At 40.4% G+C, this 11956-nt stretch overlaps 1 protein-coding gene across 1 annotated transcript; it reads left to right on the top strand.

Moving 5' to 3' along the window:
• The first annotated feature begins 3811 nt into the window (after window positions 1–3811).
• LOC143024965 (uncharacterized) lies at window positions 3812–8698 on the top strand. Its single transcript, XM_076184501.1, has 8 exons — window positions 3812–3880; window positions 3999–4065; window positions 4625–4860; window positions 5543–5703; window positions 6622–6770; window positions 7227–7325; window positions 7446–7603; window positions 8189–8698. Exons 2-8 carry the CDS (start codon window positions 4011–4013, stop codon window positions 8345–8347), a joined length of 1017 nt encoding a protein of 338 aa, XP_076040616.1. The 5' UTR covers window positions 3812–3880; window positions 3999–4010; the 3' UTR covers window positions 8348–8698.
• Window positions 8699–11956: the final 3258 nt, after the last annotated feature.

Raw genomic sequence — 11956 nt, forward strand, 5'->3', positions numbered from 1 at the left:
CCTTTTGCTTGTGGGAGATGTATTTTAATCAATTTTGTTGACCAGTGTAATGGACAAAATGTATTACCAGAACTTAGTTTTAATCTAGAAAGTAGAACTTAGATTCTTAATCTTTCCTCCATCATTTACCATCTTGGCAATACGTGATCAAACTTCTCGGGAATACCCAGCGCCTCTATCCTTGGGGACAATATCGCTAATCATAAGAAATCACAGACGTGGTACAGGAGAGATTTAACGAAGGATAGTAGCAGAACGGAGAGAGAGCAATAAAAGTAATCGCCTAATTTTTTTTATTCTTTTTTATCTTATTTCATTTGTTTGTTTATTATTTGTTTATGAATTTATTTATCTATTTATCTTTTTTATTATTATTGTTTTTATTATTATTAATTAAATGGAACTGACAACCCTCTGTGAACCGGTGATAGAGACACCAACCCACAATAGTACATCTTCTTTCAGAGATCTACGAGAACTTGGGGATTGTTATTGGATGATCTCAAGCAGTAGGTTTCCCGTCATCGACACTAGAGACGTCAGTTACTATCATCATAAACTTCAGATGGCTTAAAAAGAGCTGTATGAAAGTGGCAGTTGCCGACAAGTCTATACAAATAAACATTAAATGTACGGCGTTTCGCTTAAGCTTTTTCAGGTACATGAAAAAGCTGTAATAGGCGAAACTTCGTGCTTATAAAGACTCCATCCTCATATGGTGTTTATTTCCTTAAGAAGAGCTCCATAGACGACACCTTTATTTGTTCACTTATTTATTCTATGTATTCATTTTTCCCCTTAGCAACTGAATGTCGTTTTCCAGGTCAAACTTTCCCAAGTTTCTCCTCTGATTTACCCTCACTTTCTTTACTTAAAATCACCACCACCGTATTCTGTGTGTTTCCGTTCTATTACAGCCATGATCGCCCGTAACCACACAGCCCAGCTGCTATATGGTAAAATATGTGTGTCTTCTCCAGTCATATCCTGGGTTTATAGCTTCACATTACGGGTTAACCTGTAACAAGAGGCCAGCATGGTGGTCAATCCTACCATTTCTGTGGCAACACGCCACAACTGCTGCAGTGTCCCCTAAGTGTACATAGCTTCATTGTACATAATATTCTTAATCTGCATTATATCATTGTATATACCAATTCCCATCATTACCGTATATCGTAAACATTACATCTCATACGAGCATCACTATTATATTACTAAATGGATTTGTATATAGTTATATTTCCATACGCTTTACAGAGCATTTGTATATTCATCGAGTATTATTCATGTCATGGCGGACGGCCGAATCTATATTAAGTCCTAAAACAGTTTCGTAGTTTAAGTTACTCTCTCCTGCTATTGGGACGATAATTTTCGACCGTGATGTGGTAATCGACCTCATCACTTCCATACGATAACGTCTAAGTAGGCGTCATGAGGTGTGTGTGTGGTCCACGCGGATATCGGCGTCTGGGGTATTGGCTGCATGTTATTGTGGCAAAGTAGCATACAGTTGATACATTAGGGTCTATATGGGGCGCCCCTACGGACCAGATCTACACTTTTTTCTCTGTGATACAGGAAAACTCCGTTCATACATAAATGATGAAATTTTTATCATACTACGACTATCCCTCCGTTATGCTGTCCCCCAACCCCTTCTTACTGTCCTGTACCATCTCTCTGAATATTGATTTCCTTTTTTTCGCCTACCCTGTGGTGGGGGATAGAATGCTGCCACCAAGTCTTCCCACTTGAGTCGTAAAAGGCGACAAAAAACGGGAAGGCATGAGAGAGTCTTGGAGTTTTCCAACCAGTACCCTAAGATTTGGGTCATCAAATGTGCGTGGATGTGGTACAGATGAGAGTAAATGGGAAGAGATAGGCAGTATGTTTGGAAGAAGAAAGATGTATGTGTTGGCTTTGAATGAACCTAAATTGAAAGGGAGGGGTGAGTGTCAGTTTGGGAATGTAGTTGGGAGGTTCTCAGGAGTGAAGAGAGGACGAGGCAGAAAAGGGGTGGCTACACTAGTAAGTGAAGAGATAGGTAAGCTTGAAGTGGAGTGGAAGGAGGTTCTTCAAGGCTGATGTGGATGAAGGTGAGGCTGGGAACGGAGATGTAGGTTTTTGTAAGTGCGTATGGGCCTGGTAGTGAGAAGAGCGTAGAGGAAAGGGAGGCTTTTTGGGTAGATTTAAATGAGTGCATAGAGGGACTAGAGAGAAATGTCAATGTAGTTGTATTGAGAGACCTTAATGCTAGGGTAGGAAACAACCCAATAGACGGGGTGATTGGGAAGTATGGAGTTCCACGTAAAAATTGTAGTGGAGAATTCATGGTGGAGATGTGTCTCGAGAGTTGATGATAGCAAATACAGTATTTAGGAAGAAAGTCAAGCATAACTATACATAGGAGAGGGGGGTGGATGGAAGGGTGGCAGATAGAGCGTTAATGGACTATATAGTGGTGACCGGGAGTATGGTTTGAAAAGTTAAGGGTGTACATGTTCTAAGGGAATAGAGTGGGGGAATATCAGATCATTTTCTGGTGGAAGGTATATTGAGAGTGAAGAATGGGTGGAGAAAGAGGAAAAGGGCAGAAGGTAAGGAGGCACTTAGAGTGAGCTGCTTAAATGAGTAAGAAGAGTAGGAGTATAAGAAGAAGCTGAGAGAGGAGTGGGAGTGAGTGAAGGATAGAGTAGAACTAGGAGCGGAGGAGGAATGGGGATGGTTCAAGGAGGGAGTCATAACGTGTGCAAAGATAGTATGTGGAACAAGGAGGGCGGGAGGAAATAGAAGGAAGGGTAGTGAATAGTGGGATAAGGAAGCAAAGATGGGTGTAGAAGAGAAGAAGCAGGCTTTTATAGATTGGCTACAAATTAGGACGAGGGAATCGTATGAGAGGTACAAAGTAAAGAGAAGGGAGGTCAAGTATAAGATAAAGGAAGCAAAGAGGAGAGAAGATGTAAAATGGGATAAGAGTATGACAGAAAATCTTGAAAGTAAAATAAAAAGATGTTTAGGAAAGAAATTAAGAGAGGAAGAGGAGGTGAATCAAGATTGTGTTCGTAGGGTTCTGTAATTAATGACGTCACTCCTAACATTATCAGCATTATTAGGAATTGCAATGATAGCGGTGCTATGAATAGCAGTAATTATAATCATAAATTACACGAGTAAATTAATAGTAATAATAACAATAGTAATAGTAATATTAATGATAATAACAACAATAATACTAAAAATAATAACAACAAAAATAATAATAATAATAATAATAATAATAACAATAATAATAACAATAGCAATAATAATAATAATAATAATAATAATAATGATGATAATAATAATAACAACAACAACAACAACAATAATAATAATAATAATAATAATAATAATAATAATAATAATAAAAATAATAATAATAATGACAACAATAATAAAAATAATACTATCAGTAATAGCGATAACAAAATAATGATGATAATAATAATAATAATAATAATACATAATAATAACAATGATAATTATAATAATAATAATAATAATATAACAACAACAACAAAACAATATTAATATCTAATAACATTAATGATAATGACGTTAATAATAACAACAAAAATAATGAAAAGCTGCAGTCAAGAAACGAACAAATGAACTCATGATTCTGCGAAAACAATAATTCCCGTGAATCGACCGAACGAAGCGACGCGACCCTTCAGGTAAACTATGCGCTTTGACAAACGAACGAAGAACTTGGGAACGCTCGTGCCCTGCCTATATACTGAGCCTTACCTCGTGAGGCTCAGACCCTAACTGCCTTCACAACCGGAACGACTTCTGCAAAGTACGTGAACACCCAAACGCTGGAGTACCTCAGGTACTTCTGCTCCCAACAGACCACAGAATTCTTAAGATCTTGATATCTTTGTATCTGTGACGATCCCCTTTGACGTTTCTGGTTCTTTTGGGTCTTAAAGAAGGTTCCTCTTTTGCAGAAGCTGATCACGATGGAAGCGCGCTCCATGTTCCTGGCCCTGCTTCTCGTAGCCCTCGCTTATGCAGGTAGGGAGAACTCCACACATTACGGGATATAATTGCCTGTTGCCAAACGACACTAAGATACACTTACACACACACACACACACACACACACACACACACACACACACACACACACACACACACACACATATATATATATATATATATATATATATATATATATATAATATATATATATATAGATATGATATTCCTACAGCCATAATTTTATTTTGCTTAGGAAATTCTCGTGGCGAGAGGTTTGATATGATAACAATACAGTGGAGACTTCATCTTAACACATTGACGGTCACATGGTACAATCATCTACAAAATTACACCATATGCAGAATGTAGCGGTTAACAAGGGTTTATTGTGGCCTATAAATCGTACGAAAATTTGGGAAATATTAATGACCTCCGAGCAAAATTACACTTCTAGGACAGCAAAGACTTGTACGAGTGTTCCGATCATTGCTGTGTCCATTGCATGTGCTCCCTCTTCATTCCACTTTCGTTCCCTGCCCTCCTCGTCCTATTCATAGATCTGGAACTAAAACCCAGCTGTCCGCAATTCCAGGACCCTCTACTGTCCAATTAGTCAACCCAGACATGGAGGTTTTGCTGCCTACATTAGATACGAATCAAGAGAAGGACGTGTCCGCGGCTTGGCAGGATCTCAACGGGAATGAAGACAAAACTCAGCACATTAACGATCAGATGTATTCCAAGTCACAGTTCGAACTTGCGACTGATGCTGGAAAACAGGCTTCTAGTCTGCCGCTATTGACTTCTCTGCCCAAAGACTGCGGAAGGGTAAGTCAAGTCTGCCATTAGATGTAGATCCTATGCTTATCTTTATATATATAGCTTAGCGAAAATGCAGTTTTCAGACCCATACACCTTGTCTCTAACTACCTGAACAACACCACAGCGCTGCAACACTGTATATACATTTGCAGAGCAACGGTGCTACTCACACTTGCTCTGGTCAGCCAATCCGGCATGAGGCATACAGGACGAGAAAGTGCATATTTGCCAACTCAGAAAAAACATAATATTGAAGTGATTGTAGGAAGTACAAGAAAGAATTCGATAGAGTTGTGGGATGTTGGGTTGTACGACGCACACTTACGATAGCTTTTGTGAACTCATCCGACCACAGATGTTAAAGAAATCTTTTGGTCATGGGATTACCATCATAGCCCTATTGTATATGACGACATACGAATGAAAAGAACTACTAAAACCAAAGAGCAACCGAATGTGTCAACTGCATTATCGGAAATGATGTCAAGGATTTCATTATCATTGTCATTAATACTACTGTAACAAATATCTATGCTAGAATATGACCAAGACTTTAGGATAACTGCAGCCTCGTGTTTTATGCTCACATATAAGTCAAGGTTTGGTCGACTTCTCACGTGGTGACTGGAGCCTTATCTCTTATGCAGAAGTCAAGTTCTTGTTGACTACTTATGTGTGATTCCGGCAGAACCCGAGGTATGAGAACAGTGGCGGAAAGGAGGACAACGCTCCATGGGTGATCCCCATGGGCAAAGGCAGAGGCAAAGACTTCAGTGTCCACTGCGTAGGAGTCGTCATCTCCAGTCGCCACGTCGTCGCCTCTCCTTTCTGTCTCCTCATCAATAAAGTGTGAGTATCCTTTTCTAATTCATGTTAACTCGTGGATGCTCCGGCTAGGAGAAAACATACATGCATGCATACATACATACTTGAGAAAGGTGGAAAATGAGGACACGAGTTTAATTCCGAGTTTATCCCTCGCCGGTTTCGCTTTCAGGTTCTCCAGAGCCTCTGAAGAAGCTCAAAGCAAAACTGGTCAGTAATAAACTCGGATTTTGACCCGTGTCCTCTTTTCCATCTTTCTTAACTTGTCAGAAGGCCTCAACATTCACACATTGCATATACACATATGCCAAAACGCCCTCTCTCCCTAAAAAGTGAGGTGGACTACCCAAGGCATATAACAGCCCTTCACCTACCTCACATCCATCCAACACCATTTGTAGTCCCCTCATTTTAGATCCCTGTGAACAAAGTTCCTCTCTGTCCTCCGCCTACTGCCAGGGTCACAGGCAATGTAGCAAAACACACGACCAAAATACCTACGCGAAATGCTCTAATCTCTGTGAATTAGTTGTCTCTTACTTATTTCTTTTGGCTGCCTAAGTGTTTGTTTACAGTCTTTTTTTTTCTTTTTAATTCTGGCTGTTTGCATGTTTACTTTTTCTACATTCAGCTTCGTTATAAACCGAGAAGCACTGATGTTCTGTCACTGCAACATTGGAAATGGCCAAACCATGACCAAGGTGATGAAGAAAAGAGGATATTCATGCTATTTATCACAAGAACTTCCCCAACTTTCTTGCATCATGCAGTCAACTCCTCGTTAGATCTAGACTCAGTGATAAGATAACCAGCCTGGTTTCGGAGCAAATCCAGTTCAGATTAATACAAACTAACGCCTGTTTCTGCATCTTAGTCATCGGCTGATGGCAACGATTCAACCGGCTCCGGGAAAGGGTATTAATGTGTACACTATATCTCCAGAGACGCTGTGTTGGCACCGGTGGGAGATGAAGTCAAAGTCGTTGAACTGCTGGGAATAAGCACACTTCCTACCGTGGAGAACCCCGATGACCTTCTCACTGGAAGTAACGTAGCTGTGGCTACCTTGAAGATACCTATAACCTTCTCAGGTAATCCAAATTCCCTGTACACACGATATTTGCACTTCTTTCAAAATACATGTTCTCACTGGAAACTATGCCAACTACACACACACACACACACACACACACACACACACATACATTCTATGTTTTTTGTGTCTCGTTACGACAAATGGATTAATAACCTCAGCCGCTGGGACTCATGCAAGGGTTCGAGTCACACAGGCGGAGCTTATCAATCCATATAAATTCGTGTATGTTTGTGTATGTGTGTGTGTGTGTGTGTGTGTGTGTGTGTGTGTGTGTGTGTGTGTGTGTGTGTGTGTGTGTGTGTGTGTGTGTGTGTGTGTGCACTGTATTTAACTTACGGGTGAATAGGTATGTATGCCTGTATGTGTGTATGTATGCATATACATACACAAAAAGTTCGCAAGTTTTAAAACTAAATATTTCAATGAGTAAATCCCGTCTTTTATTTCCCAGAAAAAGTGCAGCCAGCATGTCTTCCTGGTCTGTTCGCGACGATCAACCCCGAGGGGCGGATCCAAAACGCCACAGTCTACGGTTTCCTTTACGAAAATGGTAATAAAGAGAAAATTTCAATCCCAGAGGACAATACTTACTTGCATGGGTACAAGAACATGGGATCTAGCTACACTCTCGAATAATGCCTGTCTTGACGCGGTGTGTTTTCTTCCACAGGTGGTTTGGAAAAGTTTTTTGGAACTTTCAATTCGTACGGTCCAGTCGTCTTCTACAAGTCCCTTAAGGATTACAATGCCAAGTACCCTCGTGAGCAGGTCAAGAGCATCGAACTGATCTCCAAGAATCATCTAGGGGTCGTGGCTGATTTCAAAACGGTAAGAATTTAACGCTTGGACTGTGTGTGTGTGTGTGTGTGTGTGTGTGTGTGTGTGTGTGTGTGTGTGTGTGTGTGTGTATGTGTGTGTGTGTGCGCGTGCGTGTGTGTTTGATTCACCAGTGTCTTCTATCATACGCTGACCTCGTTACCGACAGCTATTACACCCCGGATAAGAGCTCCACAGTTGATATGGTACAACCTGGTAATACTGTGTCCTCGGGCATACATACACACACACAGACACAGACACACACACACACACACACACACACACACACACACAAACACGTTTTTCCAAATATACTCTACAAGCCCTAAGGGTGGGGACCAATCTCGGGACAGCAAAGTTAGCAATCCAAGGTGGTACCACTACTACATATATACATACAAATCACTAGTGTAAAGTGATGCCATATAATTAACGATTTCGGTTCGACACTGGTCACTTCAATACTGGTCACTCGATTAGACATCTTTATGATTGGGGACGACAGGTGGTGATGGATACGGAACTGCTTAGTGTAGGCCTTATGGTCTCTCCTTTATTCATATATTCTTATGTTCTCATTTCGATCTTCTCCAGCTTCGATTCTCTGCCCTCCTATTCCGCAACGTGGAAGACGGCGGCCGTTTCTACTTATTGGGCATCGGTCCAGTGGCCTCTGATATCAACGAACCAGTGACCCTCTACACGAGCATCATACCCTACCGCCACTGGATCGAGGTCGTCGTGAGGCAGTGAGCTGGGATTCACCCTCAGGAGGTTCCCAGAAAACTCTAAGACTTGAGGACACACAAGATCAGCCCAACAATAATATGTCTTCTCTTCCTCCTCCTAACCCCTTTTTCCCCGAATACCATTTCCACGCTATGCTTGAAGAGGATGTCATGTATATTAGTGCTTTTCAAACATTCCATACTCAGTTATGTAAACATTTAAGCAATGTACTCTGTAGTGCATATTATATTGTTTACTTGCTTACTTCATTTTTTTTTCATTCGATATCACTGTGGACCAAAAGGTCTCTGTCAGGATGCTTTACTAATGTAATCACTGTACCCCATTGTAAAATAAGCCCGTAATAAAATCTGCCCCTTACACCTTTCTTTATTTCACAAAGTTTTGCTTTGCCCACAGTGGCGAGACCCAAAGTCAAGATGAAGTTAATATAATTTTTAAATAAATGTGCAAATAGATACATAAGTAAATCTATTTAAAATGAGTCTTCTTCAACCTCATAAAGGAGGGTCTCAAGCCAAGGCTTGCACCCACCAGCAAGACATAGATATACACAAATAAATATTGTAAATAAACCAGGTAAAAAAATATCGTTTGCAAAGTCATATAAGTGGTTTGGGTCAATATAAATGAAGCATAAGACAACAACAACACAGAAGACACTGCGACATAACCAAGCGAATCACAACAAGAATATCCGCAAGTTAGGAGGCACCGCTGGTGGCTCGTCAACAGCCACTTCCATCTACGACGGCAAGATCCGCCGAGAGGGAGCGAAATGAGGATCGTACACAAGACGACCTAAGGCAGTCCTTCCTAAACAACGCAAATATCATTTCGAAACACTGAAACCCATTCAGTGTTCTGCAAATACTTTCCCTCATTCTATACTTACCAATTGCACTATCTTGGCGGAGATGGGTTGAATGCAAAACTTCGTGTACGTGTATAAAAATCGAGCATACAAATATATAAGAAAAGCTGTGCTCAACTTTTATCTCTCTTGATAGCGCAATCGGTTAAGTCACTATTACTTGTTACGTGCTGGCGGGGGTTCGAGTCCTTAGTTGTACCACGTTTCAATTTCTGCATGTATGCCTCCTCGAAGTTCTCGATGTTAATGGCTTAGAATTAAAGTGCAGTGTGGCTGATAAATGCAAAGTCGTTCACTGGATCCCATTCGGTGTTGTACAAATACTTTCCCTCGTTGTATACTTACCAACTGTACTATCTTGGCGGAGATGGGTTGAACGTAAAATTTCGTGTATGTATGTGTAACCCGAGCATACAATATATAAGAAAAGTTGCGCTAAACTTATTTCTCTCTTGATAGCGCAATCGGTTAAGTCACTATCGCTTGTTATGTGCTAGCGGAGGTTCCACTCCTTAGCTGTAACACGTTTCAATTTCTGCATGTATGCCTACTCGAGGTTCTCGATGTTGATGGCTTAGAATTAAAGTAAATTGTGGTTGATAAATGTAAATCTGTTCATTGGAACCCATTCAGTTTTGTACAAATACTTTCCCGCACTGCATTCTTACCAATTTTACTATCATGGATTGAACGCAAAATTTTGTGTACGTGTTTGTAATTCGAGCATACAAATATATAAGAAAAGTTACGCTCAACTTATACCTCTCTTGATGGCGCAATCGGTTAAGGCACTATCACTTGTTACGTGCTAGCCGAGGTTCTAGTCCTTAGCCACCTTTCAATTTCTGCATGTATGCCTCCTCGAGGTTCTCGATGTTGATGGCTTAGAATTCAAGAAGATTTAGATAAATTACAGCAATGGTCTGAAAAGTGGCTAATGAAATTTAAAACAAGTAAATGCAAAGTAATGCACATAGGTAAAAATAACAGTAAGTACGATTACAAGTTATTTGGAAATTCGTTAACAAAAGTGGATAGTGAAAAAGATCTCGGCGTAATTATCAGTAACGACCTCAAATCATCCAAGCAGTGTATTTCAGCCTCTGAGAAAGCAAATAAGATTCTGGGACTGATTGCGCGATCTTTTGATTTCAAAAGTCCATCACTCATTAACAAGCTATATAAATCGTTAGTTCGTCCACATTTGGAATATGCTGTTTCCGTATGGTCACCGAATCTCATTAAAGACATTGACAGACTGGAAAAAGTACAACGGCGAGTTTCACCACCCCTTGTCACCACTGTCACCACCACTGTCGGTCCTCGACCATTACACGTATATTTGACTTGTAATACCACTCGTCTTGAGGCCCCTTGCCTTCGTTACGTGAGTTTCACTAAATATTCAAGTTCCTCTTAAGCAGTAGTCTCACTATTTTCTAGGCCCCGTGCCTAGTTCTCTCGTCCTTTGGGTTAATAAAAGGGTGGTGAATTTTCTTTCTTCTTTCACTGTAATTTCACCTTCTGGTTACACTCAGGATCTCTTTCTCTCGTCTCTACATCGTCTCTCTCGATCGTCTCCCTAGATCGTCTCTCCCGATCGTCTCCCTAGATCGTCTCTCGATCCTCTCTCCCTCGAGATCCCGTATCCTACGCTAAGCTACCTTCGTCTGACGTCACTAATTTTTCTAATCCAATCTCCAGTGACTTTTCAAATAAATGTCACTCCTTATGGGCGTGACTTTGAATTCATGCACCAATAGTTTTTTCCTCCTTCTCCACCTTGCACCAATCCAGAAAGCCATTCCAATGCCACTAGCAAAATTGTTTACCTCAGCATTAGTCAAACGAAGCTAACCTGCGCTTACAGAGTTTTGATTACATCATCGATTATAAAACAGTCACCACCGTCGGTGTGTTTACATAGACATAACGTCGCCCTCACATAGACATAACGTCGCCCTCACAGGCGTCGAGTCTGAATTATTCTAATGCCCTAGCTCATTTCCATTCGTACACTACCGGCCTCTTACAGGGCTCGGCAGCTACCCTTGGTCGTCCCGACCAATTTCTTATTTCCCTCTTACAGGGCTTGCTAATATATTTCTAGAATAAGCTAATCTACCCTTGCGTAATTGTTAATCTACCCTCCAAAATATATCATTCATGCAATAAATTGGGAATAATACATAAACATAATACCTATAAATGTGAATAACATGCATCTCAATATATATAAGGTATTGAATTAAGCGGTTACATGGTTGATTTGCTTTGACAGAGCCAATCTCCGGAATACAACAAAGGCAATCAGTGCTGCCACTAACACTGAAAGTAAGGGTATGATAAGGATTGGTAGTATATGTAAATCATTTGAGGGAGATCTTGACAATGGTCTTCTCTTAATTTTCAAGGGAGGAGAGTTTTCAGGCAATGTGAAGTTGAAGGTTGAAATGTAGGTGTCCTCGGTTAAATGCATTGTATTAAGGGTATTAGAAATGGTGGAAATAGTGTCTGCATGCAATTCGCAGTTATCTTGAATAGAGACAAGACCTTCAACCAAATCTAATTTAGGACTCAACCCGGGACAATTTATTGATACCTTTGTCTTGTTAGGGAAAAACAGGTAATGAGATCCTTGTATGTTACAATGAGGGATCTGGTCTACCAAAATTCGTTGGTAATGACAATTGTTCATAACAGACATATTCCTAACCAGAGAGTTCATGTGAAGCTTC

The sequence above is a fragment of the Oratosquilla oratoria genome, chromosome 4 (genome assembly GCF_046742065.1).
Source record: "Oratosquilla oratoria isolate Oo_2021 chromosome 4, ASM4674206v1, whole genome shotgun sequence".
In the NCBI taxonomy this organism is placed as follows: domain Eukaryota; kingdom Metazoa; phylum Arthropoda; class Malacostraca; order Stomatopoda; family Squillidae; genus Oratosquilla; species Oratosquilla oratoria.